General features: G+C 53.1%; 8 protein-coding genes across 8 annotated transcripts; 1 reads left to right on the forward strand and 7 right to left on the reverse strand.

The window, feature by feature from the left end:
- The first annotated feature begins 3,911 nt into the window (after positions 1-3,911).
- Positions 3,912-4,413, forward strand: BDP55DRAFT_681882 (uncharacterized protein). Its single transcript, XM_060576232.1, has one exon. It carries the CDS (start codon positions 4,049-4,051, stop codon positions 4,226-4,228), a length of 180 nt encoding a protein of 59 aa, XP_060423449.1. The 5' UTR covers positions 3,912-4,048; the 3' UTR covers positions 4,229-4,413.
- Positions 4,411-5,614, reverse strand: BDP55DRAFT_720479 (uncharacterized protein). Its single transcript, XM_060578474.1, has one exon. The coding sequence runs from the start codon at positions 5,231-5,233 to the stop codon at positions 4,871-4,873; it is 363 nt and encodes a 120-aa protein (XP_060423450.1). The 5' UTR covers positions 5,234-5,614; the 3' UTR covers positions 4,411-4,870.
- Positions 5,615-6,746: 1,132 nt separating this feature from the next.
- Positions 6,747-7,280, reverse strand: BDP55DRAFT_637645 (uncharacterized protein; the record flags this gene model as incomplete). Its single annotated transcript, XM_060573007.1, has 1 exon — positions 6,747-7,280. One exon carries the CDS (start codon positions 7,278-7,280, stop codon positions 6,747-6,749), a length of 534 nt encoding a protein of 177 aa, XP_060423451.1.
- Positions 7,281-8,345: 1,065 nt separating this feature from the next.
- BDP55DRAFT_681885 (uncharacterized protein) lies at positions 8,346-9,395 on the reverse strand. Its single transcript, XM_060576233.1, has one exon. The coding sequence runs from the start codon at positions 9,134-9,136 to the stop codon at positions 8,573-8,575; it is 564 nt and encodes a 187-aa protein (XP_060423452.1). The 5' UTR covers positions 9,137-9,395; the 3' UTR covers positions 8,346-8,572.
- Positions 9,396-10,037: 642 nt separating this feature from the next.
- BDP55DRAFT_389656 (uncharacterized protein) lies at positions 10,038-11,522 on the reverse strand. Its single transcript, XM_060567209.1, has 2 exons — positions 11,168-11,522; positions 10,038-11,120 (listed from the first exon to the last, which is right to left on the reverse strand). Exons 1-2 carry the CDS (start codon positions 11,208-11,210, stop codon positions 10,417-10,419), a joined length of 747 nt encoding a protein of 248 aa, XP_060423453.1. The 5' UTR covers positions 11,211-11,522; the 3' UTR covers positions 10,038-10,416.
- A 515-nt stretch (positions 11,523-12,037) lies between these two features.
- BDP55DRAFT_389685 (uncharacterized protein) lies at positions 12,038-13,419 on the reverse strand. Its single transcript, XM_060567210.1, has 2 exons — positions 13,079-13,419; positions 12,038-13,031 (listed from the first exon to the last, which is right to left on the reverse strand). Exons 1-2 carry the CDS (start codon positions 13,119-13,121, stop codon positions 12,328-12,330), a joined length of 747 nt encoding a protein of 248 aa, XP_060423454.1. The 5' UTR covers positions 13,122-13,419; the 3' UTR covers positions 12,038-12,327.
- An 863-nt stretch (positions 13,420-14,282) lies between these two features.
- Positions 14,283-14,840, reverse strand: BDP55DRAFT_733936 (uncharacterized protein; the record flags this gene model as incomplete). Its single annotated transcript, XM_060580156.1, has 2 exons — positions 14,283-14,603; positions 14,670-14,840. 2 exons carry the CDS (start codon positions 14,838-14,840, stop codon positions 14,283-14,285), a joined length of 492 nt encoding a protein of 163 aa, XP_060423455.1.
- Positions 14,841-18,395: 3,555 nt separating this feature from the next.
- BDP55DRAFT_389734 (uncharacterized protein) lies at positions 18,396-19,542 on the reverse strand. Its single transcript, XM_060567211.1, has 2 exons — positions 19,368-19,542; positions 18,396-19,305 (listed from the first exon to the last, which is right to left on the reverse strand). The coding sequence occupies exons 1-2, from the start codon at positions 19,476-19,478 to the stop codon at positions 18,484-18,486; spliced, it is 933 nt and encodes a 310-aa protein (XP_060423456.1). The 5' UTR covers positions 19,479-19,542; the 3' UTR covers positions 18,396-18,483.
- Positions 19,543-19,788: the final 246 nt, after the last annotated feature.

The raw sequence follows: 19,788 nt of genomic DNA on the forward strand, positions 1-19,788 counted from the left end.
GGAACTAGAAAGGGAGAGAAGGGGCAAGTTTTGCCAAGCTATCAAGTGCCAAGCATTCAAGGGAGGTGTCAACATGTGTCAGGACTTTGGCGTATCCGAACTAGGTATGTGCTGTGTCCATTTTGTACTGTTGTCGGAAGATGCCGTTTCGGATATCGGCGAGGGTGCGTGGGTGCGTGTGTCTGGTGTACTGTGTAAGTGCTATGTGTGTTGGTGTGTCATGGTTTTGGTCACTGGTGTGGTGCTGTGGCCAGGTTGCGGCGTCAGGTACCTTGCGTTACGGCTGTCCGGCGGCATTTCGGAGGGCCGGGCGCCCGGCCGGGTGTTGGGATTATGGGGCTTTTGGGGGGCCCCCATCACGGTGTGCCTTACCTTACGCTTGGTGCCTACAGGTATGCTGGGGAATGTCGATTGGGATGGATCCGTTCGTATGAGCAGATTTTGACGGATTGATACTAGTGTGTGTAGGATTGGCTAAGGGAATGAAGGGTCGATGAGTGATATAATCCCGCGTTGTGGCTCGTGGGGGTATTGATTTGCTGGCTCTGTGGTTGTTGGGGCTGTCGGATTGGGGGTTTCACGTAAGGTAATGTAAGGCACATGAGGTACGGTGCTAGTAGGGTTGATATCGGATGAGTGCACGTTGAAAATTTTGTTCATGGGCCTGGAATATGCCTCAGACTTTGAGCGACATCATTTCGTAATAGGGTCATTGAGTACCTCAGGTATTGAGTAACGTAAGAGAAGCATTGACGTTCGATTGAGTAACGTAACATTGAGCAGACGAGTTAGCCCACGGAACCCGCGCAATTATTCCGTTCTCCTGAGACCATTGCCTCGGTCTCGGCTTAGCGACGTAGCTCGGGCGGGTTAAGGACTTTCATTCAAGAATGTAATTGCTCACGTGTGACCGAGGTTCTTCCCGGGAGAAGGGAAAGGTAAATGCTTGTCAGGTCATCAATAGCATTCGGTCTCAGATTCCTTCTGGTGAAAACATCGTGAGGTTCAAACAAGGTGAATACAAAGTTTGGAAGCATCTTTAACCGGTAGCCCTCACGCAATGGGTTCATCTAAATCCAGCCCTACGAGGCTAAGGTATGTCACGAAAGTCAATTATCACCATTTATGATGGATGCAACCAGACCGTCGGCTTCTACGCGTGACGAATGTCGCATATTGTATACTTTGGCTGCCTTTGAGTTCAAGCCTACTGCGGGTGCACAAGGCTCTTGGTGTTCATCGTGAGCCGTGTGGTGGTTGAACTTGGCTGTGGCGCCGGCGCGCACGTGTGTGATGTTAAGTACATCGTGTAACTTGCCTTAGTGTCTGTAAGACTAACATGAGACTGCTTAGTGAGCCATGGGAATGGAAATGCGGCAGGATCGAGAAAACTAGTCTGGAAAGTGACAAGTAACGGTCAATTGACCTATATGAATCCAAGATGAAGTGAAGTTGTAAGGTGGTGGTGAGGTTCTGCGGCGATGCGGGCAGTTTGCAGCTGCTCCCCCCCGCACAATGGAGGGGCGGCGCGGGGCTGTGTCTGACAGGCCGCGGGGTCCCTGTGTGCGGGGAGGGAATCTGTAACACATGCCCAGTTCCCGGCAGCTCGTCTCACTCTCACTCCACACCACCAACTCAACTCCAACCTCGACATGACAACCTCTGTCAATGGGAACATCTCATCAGTGTCTCACCGCAGACTACCACACAGGCTTCGGTCAGCGGTCACCTTCGTGACACGATCTGAAATGATGCCAATTTGCCGCCTCCTGTCACCTGGTCGCCATCCCATAAACCAAGATACAAACCCGGGCCGGATGGCGCAGCCGCCTCATCCCGACGGAGATCACGGCGATCAATCACCACCTTGTCAACATATCACACTCGGGACCTTCATGCGGCTCTTTCGTGATCCGACCTGCCGAGTTGTTCACCGATTTCTCACTGAGACTGTATCCGAACTCCGGACTGTGAGGCCTGCATCCATGCCGTTCACAAACTTCACCCTACCCACCACACCGTTCACCCGTGATCTGCAGCTGGGAAGATTGGTGATCACGCAGATATCCTAACACCCTGCGCCTCACGTCTGGAAATCTTATGGGATTGCGATTCCCAGGCCATGAAAGTCTGGGCACTTCGGAAAATCCGACGCATGAGAGGCCTTGGTGAGATTTGAGTACACCCCTTGACTACTTCTCATCGTTTATTCGTCTCATCTCCAGATGAACACCCCATCAACGTATGGGCTATCGATCAACCATGACGTGCGTTTCGAGGCGCTTGAATGCTGGGTGGCAAGATCCGGTCGATCACACAGCAATGAACCACTTCGTTGTCTCTTCTGCGGTAGGTATTGACGCTTTGCCGCGCGGGTCCTTGCGTAGAAGTTTGCATCGCGTTATGTATGTCTCTGCACAGTTACTCAAACCCGCAGATGAATACTCTCTCAATCAAACAAAGTTTAGCTTGAGTCTATCTACGAATTTCAAATTTGCCCGTCCGAGACCGAGGAAGGAGGCTAGGGAATTCCAAGCCTTTACTAACGATCGCGAAACTGGCGCTGTAGGTGAACCTTCTTGGAAGTCCGCTCCGCCGATGATATAGGGCGGGCTGGAGACGAGAGTAACATAATGCTCTCAAAGTCGTGAATAGTATATGGTAGCTACTTATCATCGCGATCATCAGTGCACCCGAAATTTCCGTCCGACTTTCATTCTCATATGCCGCTGGCCGCTAGCATTGCCATCCCGGATCTGGAGAGTACTCGATGCATGGATTTGAAAGGAAGCATCCGGTCGATCATACTGGAGAGGCCTCTTGATCTTTTTTTGATAGCAGGGCGGGAAATCAGATGGACTGAATCCAAACCCCGTCAAAGATAGATAGTTTCTTGGTCTAGGCGCTGGCGCGCTTCGAGGCCAGTAGAGCATTGCCACATAGCAAGGCATGGATACGTAACTCCTCTGAAACGTCAAGAAGAGAAGAATGGCGACTTGGAAACACTGTTGGGGGTACTGAACAGAATTCTTTTGTCAGTATGAAAGGGATTGTGCATTAGGCCTTGCCGCCTCCCGACAGGTACTCGTGAGGGCTGTCTAATACCTCCATGACCAATAATCTCTAGTACCTATAACCCAGGTAAAATGCTGGCGAAGCTGGATTGTAATATCTAACAATACCAATTTGGCTTCATTTGTAGTAGGTTTGATCATTTCATAAGCCTATCATAAGTGCATCCAACTACCTTGCGCAATAAAAAGACGGCAGGGCGGTGTGCTCCGTAGCCGTGGTATTATTGGGTCGGTATGAGTTTTTCCAATTTACCTCAAGTCAAACACTTCTCTCCTAAGCACCTTGCCTCAGGAAGTACACAACATTGATTCAAAGAGCTACCTGATTGCAGAACTGTATGTAACCACATCTCACTCATCAACGCCTGGTCTAGGTGCTTCGTGGACCTACCCCGATCAGTCCCCAGATCTTAGGTGACATCCAGAAGCACAGGTAATGTTCATCCAAGAAGCGCATGGACTTGCATGCTACAAGCCGGACGATCATACACGGCATGTCACGACAACACAGACCTTCCCGGGAGGCCTTTGCCGGCCGGAATTGCAAGAGAGAGTTGCCTCACAGAGTCTCGAAAATAGCTGCGGGAAGGTTACTCATCAGTGTCGGATCTCCGTCGGGAAGACTGCTCTGCCCACGCGCTGCGTAGAAAAGTGACTGCATCCAGCACTTCAAAAACTGGCAATCCACCCAGGATGCCAATACATAGAGCGTCACTAACGCCATAGAACACCCGCTTACCACATCCACTGATGTGGAGTTACTTCCGAACCCTGACGGGAAAGCGACCGAGCACCGGCTCGAGCCAAGATCCTGCCAAACAGAACAGCGCTGCGTCCAGCAGCCTGCATTAGGTAGCACGCCACACTTGTGGCACTGTCCGCCTTGCGGAAAGAGGTTTCCAACCAAGTTCCAGTACCCAACCAGCAGCTTCGGGCAGCAGAAGATTCCGCTCTGCGTAACACTCGACTTCGCCATGTCGACTCGGGTCAGCCCGACACCATATTGGAGATTCCACTCCATCAACTCAGCCACCCAATCCATGGGTAGAAACTTGGGGTTTGCCATCACCTGGCACTCAACCCTCTTGAGTATCTCCGACAGCCGTCCCAAGCCGGCATCAAACAAGCCTCCGCTTCGCTCCGCCACCCAGTGAGCCACGTCCGGGCTCAGCACAGGAGCAAGCCAGCTGACTGGTGTCCCACCGTACTTGCCATACATGGACAAAGAATCTACCCAGATTCCACCGTTGCGAATACACCCTTCCTCTCGGAGAGGTGTTGAAGGAGGGCTCACGCCGCGCAGTAGCACCATCGCTCCGTCTCTGTTCGAGTCACCCAGAACGCAGGTGCTTTAGCACCGCAGTGGAGCGCAAAGCGGAACGCAAGAGGCCACTCAGGCCGATACAGTCACGAAGGTACGGAGTACCGTAGGGATGCGGGGACCGGGGCGGAGTGAAGCGAAGCGGAGCGCAACGGAGGGGAGGCGTCAAGCCGGACCGCAGTGGAGTGCAGCGCAGTGCAACGACCAAAGAAAACTTTTTCACAGTAGCAACATTGTCAATCAACATCTCACGATAACTTCATTCTATTAACGTGTTTCCGAACACTCTGAACTGCCTACGCTGCGCTCCGGCGTCACGGGGCTCCGCCCCATACCCCAATTTTCGTATCTCTACTTCAGTCCTCCGGAGGTGAACAGTTCATTGTCAATCACTTAAGCTCAGCCTAACTACTATTTGGGCTTTACCCTTCTGAGGGTAGAATAGTCTATATCATTTCATTCCATTTCAAACTAACTACGTCTCCTTCTCGGAGAACGGTTCCACAACAACTTCGTTGTCTGACTGGGCTACACCGCCCAGCGAAGTCCACCCGTCTAGAGACGGCCCCGGAAAGAACTTGGACTCTCCCCAGCGAGTCCTACAAAGGGAGAATCCATAGGAGAAAAGCAGCTCCGCTGCCTTGTTAAAGTCGCCGTTCTGCGTCGAGGAGCTTACCCAGCCCCAATCCATGCCTTCCATGGCACATCGATCGTATCCAGTTGCCTTCCACGCCTCGGAATACATCACTTTCTCCCAAGAACTAGTCCACTTCTTCAAAGAAGGAGGATCACCGCTCACGTCTCCAAACGTAATCATAAACCTGCGGGAAGACGTCATCCTGACTGTCGGTGCGCTCACGCTCTCCGTCAACTGCAACACCTGTCTGTTTTTACAAACCAAGTGCGGGATTCCACCCTTAATATACCTCTCGGTCCGGCCTCGAACAGTCCAAACCAACCTTTCTCCACGAAAGAGTAGCCACTGGGCTAGCTGAGTAAAACAACAAACCTGTCCGCAGTTTGTGTAAACAAAAAAGAAAAAACAACCTTCTTCCTGTCGGTTGGCGAAAACTTTTGTTCTGCCTGAACAAATAAAACAAAGAGAAATCCTCTGGATTGCCGACTCCGTCTTGTGTGTCGCCCCCAGGGCTACGTGGTTCCCTTTTACCACCAACGGTAAAGTGGTTTCAACTGCCGGTTGAAAGTAGAAGAAAGAACCTGTTCGTTTCTTGTCCTCCGTGTGGGCGTCTGTCGACTTTAAGTAATTCTCCAAATTGTCTTGCTCCACTTCGATCATATTGTGGCTGCCTGCCCCACAGAAGCAAAGACCCATCTTTGTTCTGCCACAACTAACCTATTCAGGTTAGTCTTACAACCTTCCAGTCGTCCCTCCTTCTCGGTTTTACCTCGGAAAAAGATAAGACTTTTTCTTACCGATAAGCATTTCTCGGGCCCTCGAAATGGCTTCTAACAGCTAGACTAACATTTTTGCTGCGCAAATGTTACTGGGGCCCAAGGGCCATCGTCTATCAACAACAAACTATAGGGCCCGCTGCGCGTGCTTGATAGACGATGGACAGCCTTCGGCGACGAGGAGAAAAGGGCCTGCAGCCCGCACAATGAGTGAAGCGGAAGCAAAACGTAGGTGACCTGTCACCGGAGAGCAGCGCGAGTGCAGCGATGTGGGAATCGGGGGGGTGAGCAAACGCAGTGGAGCGAGGCAAGGCGGAACGCAAGTGAAGCCGTAGCTGAGAGCAACGCAGTGGGGCGACATAGCGAAGCTATCACGAAGGTGGTGCAGCCACCAAAGTGCAAAGAGGAACGCAGGTGACGGAGTCACCACAGTGGAACGCAAAGGCCAGAAAGGCCGCACAGTCACGGAGGTGCCAAAGCACCGAAGGGAGAAGAGGAGCGGAAGCAGAACGCAGGTGCTTTAGCACCGCAGTGGAGCGCAAAGCGGAACGCAAGAGGCCACTCAGGCCGATACAGTCACGAAGGTACGGAGTACCGTAGGGATGCGGGGACCGGGGCGGAGTGAAGCGAAGCGGAGCGCAACGGAGGGGAGGCGTCAAGCCGGACCGCAGTGGAGTGCAGCGCAGTGCAACGACCAAAGAAAACTTTTTCACAGTAGCAACATTGTCAATCAACATCTCACGATAACTTCATTCTATTCAAGCTGTCCGAACAGCGGAACACCTTCGCTACGCTCCGGAGTCACGGGGCTCCGCCCCATACCCCAAATTTTCACATCTCTACTTCAGTCCTCCGGAGGTGTCCCAGTTCATTGCCACTAAGCAATAACAGCCTAACTGAGATTTGGGCTCTACCCTTCTGAGGGTATATGGTCTATATCACTTCATTTCATTCACTATCGCATCACCTCTACCGTGATGCACTGTCAGCCAGAGGCAGTCCTGCCTACTTAGCAGCTTAAACGTCACCGCGTCGTACACCGACTGGGAACAAACAAGATGCCTCGTGCCACCTCGGCCGGGGCTGCCGCCCGCGTCATCTTCAATGACCAGCTGCTCGATGAACTGGTCCCCGTTCGCAGCAAGCTCGTGGGTTTTCCTAACAACCCAGCCCCAGTGCGTGGCCTCGCCACTGTTGTGCCTCCGCACAATGGTAGAACGACCCAATCGTTCCTCTCTTACTAGAATGGCCAGCGACTCTGTCGCTTGGTGGTCCTCCAACCGCCACTTACGTGTCGGCGTATAGTCAGCCTCCAGCTTGTCCCTACCGTGCTCCCCGCACTCTTTCAAATAGCAACCCATCCAGTGTGTTGCGTAACACCGGGCCCCTTCGGGATCCGTCTGTCCCTCCGGACATAGGATGGCCAATCCATGGCTTCCCACAACATCGTGATCGGATGCAACGAATCCCATCGTTGCCAGCACCTGCTCTTCTCTAGAGAAAACCAAGACAACTATCTAGTTGTCCACTCTTTTTCGGCCCGCGAAAAGAAAGGTTTGCATCCACTGCAAAACAGACTTGGTTGACCGTCCCCTGTCAACTACTCCGCTGCGTGTGCGTGAGTCCCAGCTCACTGTAGGTGGCCGTCGACTGGCCTGCGTCGATCGGAAGAAGGAAAAAAGAGGAAGCGAAAGCAAAAGATTCCTTCTGTTTGCTCCTCTCGGTGCGGGCTGTCCATCCCTTTAATACTTTCCAAGTGACTCACTCTGTTCAGTCAGTGTGGGGTCCCCCCCACAGAAGCAAAGACCCATCTTTGTCATTCCATACCTAACCAGGTTTGGTTAGTCTACTTCACTCCCACTCCTCCGTCGTTCCGTTCTTATCGATAAAAAAGATAAACCTTTTTTCTACTGATAAGCCTTTCTCGGGCCCTCAAAACGGCTTTTAACAACTAGACTAACAAATTGGCTGCGCCTTTGTTACCAGGGCCCAAGGGCCATCGTCTATCAACAACAAACTATAGGGCCCGCTGCGCGTGCTTGATAGACGATGGACAGCCTTCGGCGACGAGGAGAAAAGGGCCTGCAGCCCGCACAATGAGTGAAGCGGAAGCGAAACGCAGGTGATTCATCACCGGAGAGCAGCGCGAGTGCAGCGATGTGGGAATCGGGGGGGTGCGAAGCGCGAGTGAAACGGAGCAAGGCGGAACGCAAGTGAAGCCGTAGCGAGAGTGCAACGGAAGCGAAGCTATCACGAAGGTGGTTTACCACCGCAGGGATCAAAAGAAAGGTGTTTAGCAACACTTATTGACAATTAATCTGTCCGAACAGCGGAACACCTCCGCCTTCGGCTTCGGAGTCACGGGGTCCCCCCGTACCCCATTTTCACATCTCTATCTCGGTCCTCCGGAGGTGTCCCAGTCAATTGGTAGCCGGGAAGGCTAAGGAGAAGCACTATTTGGGCTATAACGTTCTTTAGGGGAAAGTACATCATTTGGGCTTAAGCTAACAAACAACGACAAAGGAGAATCAACAAGACAAAACATCACGTTGAACACAGTCACCCTCAACATCTTCACAGTCTCAATCATTCGAATTCACTCCGTTTATTTCTACAATAGGCTTCTAGCCTCTACACCAAGTCTCCTTGGTTGTATTTCCATCCACCACTCCGTTTCCCTGACTCTCGTCGCCGACCCTCCCGGCCTACTTACCACAGTGGCACCACCACTTGTACTTCCCATCCGCTTCGCGTAACCCGTGCCTCAAGGCGTCACTCTGTTCCCACGCATGTCAGCCCGATCCCGGCTGCACAAGCCAGCAAAAAGAAGATGATCAAATCCACTGATCACGCACCTTGTCAACGTTGCGCGGCAACAAAACAAACCAGGTTCCGGTCGCCTCCTGCTCTCAGCCTTAGCTCTCTCTCCGCTCGACACGTACAACGTCGGTCTCACCCTGACCCTCCAGCGTCCCGCCCCAACGATCCTGTTGAGTAAGGCGGCTAGGTCCGCGTTTCCCAACCGCAGAGCTCCGCACAAGCTAAAAGCTTGCCAGTCCCTCCGGTGAAGTCTGTCTGCCCGACCTGCTCCGTTCCCCACTTCGCTGCAACAACTGGCCCCCGCCAGAGCCATCGCTTCCCCAGCGCTGTTTGTGTAGTGTCCGACCGCCTCGTCGGATGTAACTCCGTCGGCTACTTGAGTACCCTCTGTTTCCAACAGTTGCTTTGGTTCCGTCATTTGGCCCGCCAAAGAGAGCAATAAGACAAGAGGAAAAACAACCCAGTGTTTTGTGGCCTCCGTGCCGATCGTTGTTCCCACAACTATCATGCGCGAATCGCTCCGTGCCGGTGCGTGTGTGTTCAAACACAACAGAGCAAGAAAGAAAACTCACCTTTTCTTACAGCTGCGTCCACCCGTGGACTATAGTGCCAGACTGCCGTCCAACCGTGCTGGTTAGTGATCTCTCCGAGTGCCCGTCCCGGTCATACATAGGGAGGGAAAAGAACAAACTCCAATTTGTTCCACTGCCCACCAGTGTGTATAGGCAAAGTCCAAACAACAGGTTTGGAAAAGGAAAACAAAAACGTCCCCCGTTTTGTCGCTCTCGCGGGGGATATCATCCCTTTAATAGATTCCATCCATCTCGTCCCCACTCAAACAGTCTCGGTCCCCGTCACTCATTGGTTGTCCCACCCATGCAAACAAAGATCCACTTTGTTCTGCCACCACTAACCAGGTTTGGTTAGATTAACAACCTCCCATTCCTCCGTCACTTCGGTTCTACTTCGGAAAAAGATAACACTTTTTCTTACTGATAACACTTTCTCGGGCCCTCGAAAGGTGCTTTAACAACAATAGACCACAAATAGCAAGCAATTTGTTACTGGGGCCCAAGGGCCATCGTCTATCAACAACAAACTATAGGGCCCGCTGCGCGTGCTTGATAGACGATGGACAGCCTTCGGCGACGAGGAGAAAAGGGCCTGCAGCCCGCACAATGAGTGAAGCGGAAGCAAAACGTAGGTGACCTGTCACCGGAGAGCAGCGCGAGTGCAGCGATGTGGGAATCGGGGGGGTGCGAAGCGCGAGTGAAACGGAGCAAGGCGGAACGCAAGTGAAGCCGTAGCGAGAGTGCAACGGAAGCGAAGCTATCACGAAGGTGGTTTACCACCGCAGGGATCAAAAAGAAAGAGTTTAGCAACACTTATTGACAATTATTACACAGTAACACATTGAACTGCCTACGCTGCGCTTCGGCGTCACGGGCTCTGCCCGTACCCGAATTTCGTATCTCTACTTCAGTCCTCCGGAGGTGAACAGTTCATTGTCACTATGTAATAACAGTAGAGGCATACATTTGAGCGATAACTACTTTTAGGAGAAGGGTAAATCATTTGGGCTTTAGCATACAAAACCAGAGAAGTCTACTCAGTATCACAAACAAACCAGATCAGGTAATCATAACTCTCAATTCAAACCGCTCTAAGCTAATCTACTTGGCTCTCGCCCTCGACCTCCCGTCGATTCAACCACATTTAACTTCCACTTTAAGCAGCATCAGCCTACCCTCTGTAGGCAGGGCACAAGCAAGCTCTCTCCGATCACGACTATAGCTCCTCTTCCTCTGAGGAATAGAGACATCGTCTCAGCCGCTTACGCTGGGGCAGCCGCTGGCTAGGATTCGGAGGGGTTCTCCCCCCTTCATCTCCACAGTCCGTCTCCGACAACTCCCAAGCCTGGGTGGCCAGAGGCCTACAACCCGACTCTTGCACTTGCGTACTTACCGTGGACCCCCGGCCACATCCGTCCTGTTCGGACATGGCAGTACCCACCCACGTGGAACTGTGCTGAACAAGGTCTTTCAGCCCCTCAATACTGTCCAAGATCGAGTCGAGCACCCCCTGTGCCTTGATCACATCGCTCACCACTTGGCTCGCCCGGGCTTCCACCGCTCCGCAGTGGCAGCAAGAGAAAGGAACTCCCGTTCCCTGTGTAGCATCCTGCACCAACCCACTCGGTTGACGAGCAAACAGCATCCGGGGTACGAACCCGGAAGAAACCACTCGGTCCTGCCTCGTGCGACTCCTGCCCGTCCCGGTCAGTGTTTCCAACTTGCGCTTCGCTTTCCGTTGTCGCTCCACTCTATCGAACACTTCATCTTCTGAAGCTGCCCGCCTCCTCGGCGTCTGGAGATGTGCGTCCACCGCAGCACCACCTTCGCTGTCCTCCGTGACATCGTCATTAATGAAGTCTGCCAGACTACCCGGGCTGTCCGAGCCCTCTTGCGACGGGAAATCGTCCACAATTTCCCCTTGCCTCCGTCAGTTTGTCACCAAACCAGCGTGCTCTTGCACTTACCGCTCTCCACGAGCTCATCGCTCTGCGTACTACTGAACGACATACTGTCTGTGTCGAGTCCCTCGACGTGTGTGAGTCCCGTTTCCGCCGCGACCACAAAATGACAAAAAAAGAACAAAACAACACCAAGAGTGTTTTGAAGAAAGAAAGAACCCAGGTTGCTTTCCGTCTCAAGACTGGGACCTCCGTCCTCTTTAAAGAACCCCTCCAGTGGTCTCGGTCCCCGTCACTCATTGGTTGTCCCACCCATGCAAACAAAGATCCACTTTGTTCTGCCACCACTAACCAGGTTTGGTTAGATTAACAACCTCCCATTCCTCCGTCACTTCGGTTCTACTTCGGAAAAAGATAACACTTTTTCTTACTGATAACACTTTCTCGGGCCCTCGAAAGGTGCTTTAACAACAATAGACCACAAATAGCAAGCAATTTGTTACTGGGGCCCAAGGGCCATCGTCTATCAACAACAAACTATAGGGCCCGCTGCGCGTGCTTGATAGACGATGGACAGCCTTCGGCGACGAGGAGAAAAGGGCCTGCAGCCCGCACAATGAGTGAAGCGGAAGCAAAACGTAGGTGACCTGTCACCGGAGAGCAGCGCGAGTGCAGCGATGTGGGAATCGGGGGGGTGCGAAGCGCGAGTGAAACGGAGCAAGGCGGAACGCAAGTGAAGCCGTAGCGAGAGTGCAACGGAAGCGAAGCTATCACGAAGGTGGTTTACCACCGCAGGGATCAAAAAGAAAGAGTTTAGCAACACTTATTGACAATTATTACACAGTAACACATTGAACTGCCTACGCTGCGCTTCGGCGTCACGGGCTCTGCCCGTACCCGAATTTCGTATCTCTACTTCAGTCCTCCGGAGGTGAACAGTTCATTGTCACTATGTAATAACAGTAGAGGCATACATTTGAGCGATAACTACTTTTAGGAGAAGGGTAAATCATTTGGGCTTTAGCATACAAAACCAGAGAAGTCTACACAGTATCACAAACAAACCAGATCAGGTAATCATAACTCTCAATTCAAACCGCTCTAAGCTAATCTACTTGGCTCTCGCCCTCGACCTCCCGTCGATTCAACCACATTTAACTTCCACTTTAAGCAGCATCAGCCTACCCTCTGTAGGCAGGGCACAAGCAAGCTCTCTCCGATCACGACTATAGCTCCTCTTCCTCTGAGGAATAGAGACATCGTCTCAGCCGCTTACGCTGGGGCAGCCGCTGGCTAGGATTCGGAGGGGTTCTCCCCCCTTCATCTCCACAGTCCGTCTCCGACAACTCCCAAGCCTGGGTGGCCAGAGGCCTACAACCCGACTCTTGCACTTGCGTACTTACCGTGGACCCCCGGCCACATCCGTCCTGTTCGGACATGGCAGTACCCACCCACGTGGAACTGTGCTGAACAAGGTCTTTCAGCCCCTCAATACTGTCCAAGATCGAGTCGAGCACCCCCTGTGCCTTGATCACATCGCTCACCACTTGGCTCGCCCGGGCTTCCACCGCTCCGCAGTGGCAGCAAGAGAAAGGAACTCCCGTTCCCTGTGTAGCATCCTGCACCAACCCACTCGGTTGACGAGCAAACAGCATCCGGGGTACGAACCCGGAAGAAACCACTCGGTCCTGCCTCGTGCGACTCCTGCCCGTCCCGGTCAGTGTTTCCAACTTGCGCTTCGCTTTCCGTTGTCGCTCCACTCTATCGAACACTTCATCTTCTGAAGCTGCCCGCCTCCTCGGCGTCTGGAGATGTGCGTCCACCGCAGCACCACCTTCGCTGTCCTCCGTGACATCGTCATTAATGAAGTCTGCCAGACTACCCGGGCTGTCCGAGCCCTCTTGCGACGGGAAATCGTCCACAATTTCCCCTTGCCTCCGTCAGTTTGTCACCAAACCAGCGTGCTCTTGCACTTACCGCTCTCCACGAGCTCATCGCTCTGCGTACTACTGAACGACATACTGTCTGTGTCGAGTCCCTCGACGTGTGTGAGTCCCGTTTCCGCCGCGACCACAAAATGACAAAAAAAGAACAAAACAACACCAAGAGTGTTTTGAAGAAAGAAAGAACCCAGGTTGCTTTCCGTCTCAAGACTGGGACCTCCGTCCTCTTTAAAGAACCCCTCCAGTGGTCTCGGTCCCCGTCACTCATTGGTTGTCCCACCCATGCAAACAAAGATCCACTTTGTTCTGCCACCACTAACCAGGTTTGGTTAGATTAACAACCTCCCATTCCTCCGTCACTTCGGTTCTACTTCGGAAAAAGATAACACTTTTTCTTACTGATAACACTTTCTCGGGCCCTCGAAAGGTGCTTTAACAACAATAGACCACAAATAGCAAGCAATTTGTTACTGGGGCCCAAGGGCCATCGTCTATCAACAACAAACTATAGGGCCCGCTGCGCGTGCTTGATAGACGATGGACAGCCTTCGGCGACGAGGAGAAAAGGGCCTGCAGCCCGCACAATGAGTGAAGCGGAAGCGAAACGCAGGTGATTCATCACCGGAGAGCAGCGCGAGTGCAGCGATGTGGGAATCGGGGGGAGGCGTAGTGCGAGTGAAGCGGGAACGCAGTCGAAGCGTGAGCTGAGACGCAGTGGGAGCGTAGCGGAAACGAAGCCATCGTGAAGGTGGTGCAGCCACCGTAGGGATCAAAAGAAAGAGTTTTCAGCAAAAACATTGTCAATCACAATCACGAACACATTGAACACCTCCACTTCGTTCCGGAGTCACGGGCTCTGCCCGTACCCGAATTTCGTATCTCTACTTCAGGCCTCCGGCGGTGAACAGTTCATTGTCACTATGTAATAACAGTAGAGGCATTATTTGGGCATTAACTATCGTAAAGAATATAATACATCATTTGGGCAATGACGTTCTCAAAGAAAGAAAATCGATCATCTGTGCTTTAGCATACAGAGTGACGAGGAGTGATACATCAACCAGGACAAAGTCAACTCAAAGATCACATTGGAACAGCGTTCAATTCGCTACTACCATCTAAAGTATTTCTAACTTTACTCCATGTCAGAGTCGGAACCGAGGCCTGCACTCCACTGCCGTCCGGCTTGACGCCCAACTCCTCAACGCCTCTAGCTAACACCGAGTCCTCCGGCTCTCCTAGGCCTGCACGGAATACACATCCTTCGTCACCACAGCCGCCTCCTGCGCTCTCAGCCACCGGCGCATATCTGCCCAGCGCGGGCAACCGGCGTCTCCGTCCACCACTCCGAACAGCTCTCCGCTGACGGCCACACCCTGGCCTTCCAGTCCGGTTCTCACCCTTCGTTCTTTCCAAAACTCCCGTTTGGCACAGCACCTATGTGCCAAAAGCAGCACCCGAGTCTGCTGCCAGCAGTCCCCCTCCATGTGGACCCAGAGCCCCTTGGCTCCGACACTCTCACGGTGTCGAGGGAAACACTGCCCGCGCTTTCCTCGGGGCTAGAGCCAGTCAGTATCCACTGCACTTCGTGACCAGAAGAGCGTTCCACGCAACAAGCAACTCACCTTACTCCGTACACGGGCCATACGCCCTGTAGCCTCTACCGAGTCCATCCTATCCGTTCCGCCCAGCTCCACGCTCTCACACGTAGCAGGCGTCCCATCCTGCATCTCCGTGTCGCTCTGCTCCCAATCCACCAGATCATCGCCATCCTCGCGATCAAACGGACTATCCATCTCGAACAGTGGCCCACAGCTCCCGCGTGGTCAAAGTAGTGCTTGAACTATCATCGGAATCAACATCATTAACCGTTCGAGTCATTGAAGCCGTGATGAAAAGGGACAGGCCAGATAGTGTTACATGAAAAGTGTCGGAATCCTAATCTAGAGAAACCGGCGATGGACCGGACTTCCTCGGGCTTGAAGCCCCACATCATCGGCGCCAGCGCCGCCCTGAATACGGAAGTCGTTTTTACTGGAGGATTGCAGCTGCTTTAAAGTCTGAACAAGCATCCCATGCAAAAGACCACCGGAAAAGGTCCCGAAATTCACCGAAAAAAGCATTCGGAATGCCCACGGCTCGTATAGACAATACCCGGCCTCCCAACGGCCAGGAATCTTGTGTGCCGTCGGACATTTTCCAAGTCGGCTATTCCGAGCGGACAGATGTCCGGATTAGTAATCCGGCATTTGAAGCATACTCAATTAGGCTCAAAGGGTTCCGAATTAGACATCTTGGAAGTCGAGGGGGAGAAATTGCCAAATTGACTGGTAGAACGCCCGCAGTTCCCTGTCTCTCAAGATGCGTGGTCGAGGCCTCTACTGTCCCTCTAAGCCTGAGTCCAAGGTGTTGCTCGATCGTCGTCCCATCTTCACGGGACTCAATACCGGATGACACTTCTTAGCCGCATCGCGGGCAGATGCGACAGTTTCAAGTTTTCCGCTGGCAGGGCTGGGGATTTTTCAGCTTTGGCGAACGGAGTGCTCGTCCGCTGCACCTCCTGGGAGCTGGTTATGCTTGTTCTGCTTCTCGCTCGTTCGGGCCGTTGGCCGCAACTCGACAACGGCGCCCTGCTTTACCCACGCCCGCAAGTTGCAACACAGACCGATTATCTCCAGATACGAGAACACTCTTTGAGAGAAGTTCCGATCCCTTGGTCTGAGCTCAATTGACTTTGTTGACACTCCCGAACCAAGCCTGAACTTCACTGGAGTCTTTTCATGGTTGGAGGATAGAATAATCTATCAGAGTCTGCGAGACAATTGGCAGGCCTCGTTCGGGCCCGCCCGCCAAGCCCCTGGCGTCGTTCATCATCGGTCTCTCCATCATACGAAGGTTTGCTTTTTTCGGTCTTGAACCCCCGACTACCCTATTACGCGACGAGATCTCACATGTTCCACCTAGATGATCGCCCTGATGCCATTGTCCGATGCGAGCCCGACATGGGTTCCTCGTCTGTCGAGCCAGCCACTTCAGTGGTCATTATCCGTAGGTACTATGCTGCAGCCACACAACAAACTCGAGGCTAGATGTATCTGGTACATGCAACTTGACCCAGACCAGAAGTCTTCATGGCAGTAGGCGGATAGTGCCACCTCCTGCAACGGCAATGAACAAGCATCACAGCCGGAATGCTTTAGCGAGATGCAGAGATAAGCATATACAAGTTGGTAAGCTGTTCATCAGCCAACCCCAGATGGTGCAGACGGGCGCCGGACTGTTAGCTCACTCCCCCAGTGATCCCGCAACGGGCGGGCTCGCCTCACCTCCAGGCCGCATCCTACGCCGGGAGTGGCTGGATGAAGAAATTTTCTTCTATGGTGGACAGCCCGCTGAAGGCGGCATCTGCACGAGAACCAGGACTGGGCAATGGTCGAATCAGGTAATAATGGAGGACCGTAAGACGGCAGGATGATCACCTACATTGGCGGAGGAGTGGCGGAGAGCCTCCAGATTGGGGTTGTCAAGCCCTCGATCCTGGCCTGCCTCGTTCCATATGAGGACAATACTCAACTGCCCTTACCCTTTGCACAGCTATACTCACCGCAACTATACCGTACTCCATCGTCATTATTCCCGTCGCCTTGCTTCTCTTTCCCGTCTCGCGTCAGCAGTCGCTCGGACACGAGACTGATGTGCCACTCACGACCCCTCTCCAGGCCCCGCTCGCCCACTTTCCATTTACCCCAACTCGCAGTTAGACTGGTGTTGGATGCCGCCGCCGGATCGTCATGGGTGTGTGCGGATGAGACGACCGGGGTACCGGGGGACATTGGTAGGGCCTTGCCGGGACAGCGATTCCGAGGCTTGAAACATTACACTAGAAGCAGGGCCGACTCCAACGGGCCTCACGGCGCGACGGCAAACTCTGCCTTGGGCTCCATGGTAGCCCTTTCCAAGAGACAGGCCTTTTCTGTGAAAAGATCATTGACGTGTATGCAGTAGATGGGCGGAGGGGCAAGGCGTTATCTTGGCATTATTTGAACATCAGCAGATGGTGACATGAAGCTTTCAGGGGAACGACCCCAGAGCCGTGGGAGAAGGCCTACTCATTTCGGTGGCATTCATGGCGCCGATCCAATTTCAAGCATGCATCGCACGGGACATCTGTCAAACCTCATCTGCCTGCCCGGCTAGTTCGACCCAGAGTCTGCGGCCATGGCCACCGAGAGGCCGGGTTCTTTTGGCATTTGCGTCTCAATTCTTTCGAACACCCCCCGGTCTCCTCCCCCGCGCGCGGGCGGTTTGCCTGCCGCAGGCCCCAACCACCTCGATGTCGACGCCCATCTCGCCAATGTCGGGGTCTGGACCCGATGCCACAAGAAGAGGCTTCCCGGAATGCGTTCCGCTGCAAAGATGGATGTCGGTAGCCTCGGCCGGGACACGAAACTTCCCGTCCCTGGTCCATCGCTTTGGTGCACCTTTGCCGCGCATAGCATATGACGCTTACCATACTCGCCGGCTAATTGCTTCCGCTGGGTGAGACGAAAGGACGTGGTCATTCTGGCCATGGGTTCACCTTGTGCAATGGCCCCAATCGATTATGGTGTTGACCTCATCTGACACACATGGCTCAACTCCGATCTTGACATCAACTGGCCACTCACAATGGATAGGCCTGGCTTCTAGACTTCCTTGTCGTGTTAGTGGCCCAAAGCCGAGGAATGGGCTTCGGCCCGCTAGTAGTCAAAGCCAACTCTTCGGTGTGCAACGCGAACTTGATGGTTGGTTGACAAGAAACCGTTGTGAGAAACGCACGTGCTGTGGAACGCCGAGGTGGTCCTTTTTGGAGGCTCGGCCTTTGAAGTAGGAATCATCTTCCCGTCGTCCGGATTGCCTATCCGTGACGTTGGTGATCAGCAGGCACTGAGGTCGCCAACCCGGACCTTTTGACTGCAAGAAAATATTTCGAGGTGATCAGCGTGCACAAGGATACGCCGGCACTGTGCCGATGACTTACAAGGGTGAACTTGACGTTTGAGATGCACGCGCTGTGAGATATGGTGGCGAAAGTATTGTCAGCGATGATCGTTGCCCGGGCAATCCTAGCATGTAAGCTTGGGAGGAGAACACCGGGAAATGTGAATAGCTTCAGATGCAGCCTGTCGCGATAATGGCACGCAAGTGCCCCAAGACTTGATGAAGAAAGTCTCACAGAGTCTTTAAAGTAAAGAGTCCTCGAGCACATATACAAAGTAGCCATACAAAGCAATAGGTGTAACGTGACTGATGTCGCTGTCCATTTGAATACATGAATGTCGTCTTCTGACTGCTATGACCCAAAGTTCAGAGAACTGAAATCATCGTCCTACCACCTAGCGAAATGAGACCGAAGCCTGTTGTGAGTTCTAGTATCTCTATTGACGAACACTCGGGCGTTTAGATCCGAACAGAAACACTCTGGGGGTTGTGGAAAACATCCTCCGGATCCCACTGTGCCTTGATGTCTTCCAGGGCAGCAAGGCTCGCCCCCCAGTAAGAGCGCTGCGCATCTCTAAGCTCCGTGTCCACAAACCCTGGGTACGTGCCGGCAGCCTGAGGAAGGGTGTTCGACAACTCTCTGTGGAAGTTTCCAAGGCTGGTGCGGGTTGCCTTCGAGGCATCGGCGGCGTAGGATTGATAGAACATGACCTTATCTCTATGAGCATAGGCAGTGGCTCCATCCGAAATGTCTGTAACAGCACCGCCAGCGGCCTGGAATTTAATGGACCAATCTTCCGCCATGAGCTCAGCTGGCAGACTTGCGAGGATTCTGGCAACCTCTACTTTAGAGAGAACGTCGCTGCTGCTCAGGCCTAAACTCTTAGAGTAAAGCTTATTCGGGATGGGAGCCGTATGAAGAGCTTCCTCGGCGGCGAGGCGGGCAAGAGAACCCTCCCACGTCTCCCGATAAGTCGTGATTGAAGGATCGGCGATCTTAATGCGGCTGAGGATACCAGCCTGCTCAAGCTCCGCCTCTGAGCCGAACCACGTCGAAGAGATGCGAGCTCCCGACGGGCTGAAGACCATCTCCGTACTGAAGCGATTGTCAAGGGCAGGATCAGTGGCAACAGACTGCCATGAATGAAGGACATCGGCAATCTCTGCCGGGTGGCTGTAGGATAATCTTTGATTAAGGTGAATAACACACGATGGCGCTGGGCGAGTTCTCATGACAAATTCGGTGACGATACCGAAGCTGGCACCAGCCCCTCTCATGGCCTGAAGGTTCATTCATCAATAAATTGAACGTGGTGAGAGTGCCGCCGTTGGAGGAAACTCACGAAAAACAAGTCCGAATTCTCCTTCGAGCTTGCCCGGACGATAGTCGCGTTCGCCGTGACAACCTCAACTTCCTCAACGTGATCCAAGGTTGTACCCCACATACGGGACATTGGGCCGATTCCACCCTGAGCTCAGCTTGTCAGTGTTCATCTCAATCGGCTTGATCTTCTGTACTTACAACAGTGGCATGGCCTCCGATACCGATGCCACCGCACATGCCATGAGGGATGGCTTGCTGGGAGGCGGTGAGATGTTCATCGATTTGGCTGAGTCTTGTACCGCCGCCGACTCTAATTTTGTTTGAGTCTCCGTCTTTTGTATACTGGAAGTGTTCCATTTCGACGGATACACCGCCATCCTCACCTCCGAGGGCTTGGAACGCAGTTAGCGATAGTTACATTTCGTCACCGCAACTCATGT

This window comes from Colletotrichum godetiae (genome assembly GCF_030913485.1).
Source record: "Colletotrichum godetiae strain CBS 193.32 chromosome Unknown BDP55scaffold_70, whole genome shotgun sequence".
NCBI classification, from domain to species: domain Eukaryota; kingdom Fungi; phylum Ascomycota; class Sordariomycetes; order Glomerellales; family Glomerellaceae; genus Colletotrichum; species Colletotrichum godetiae.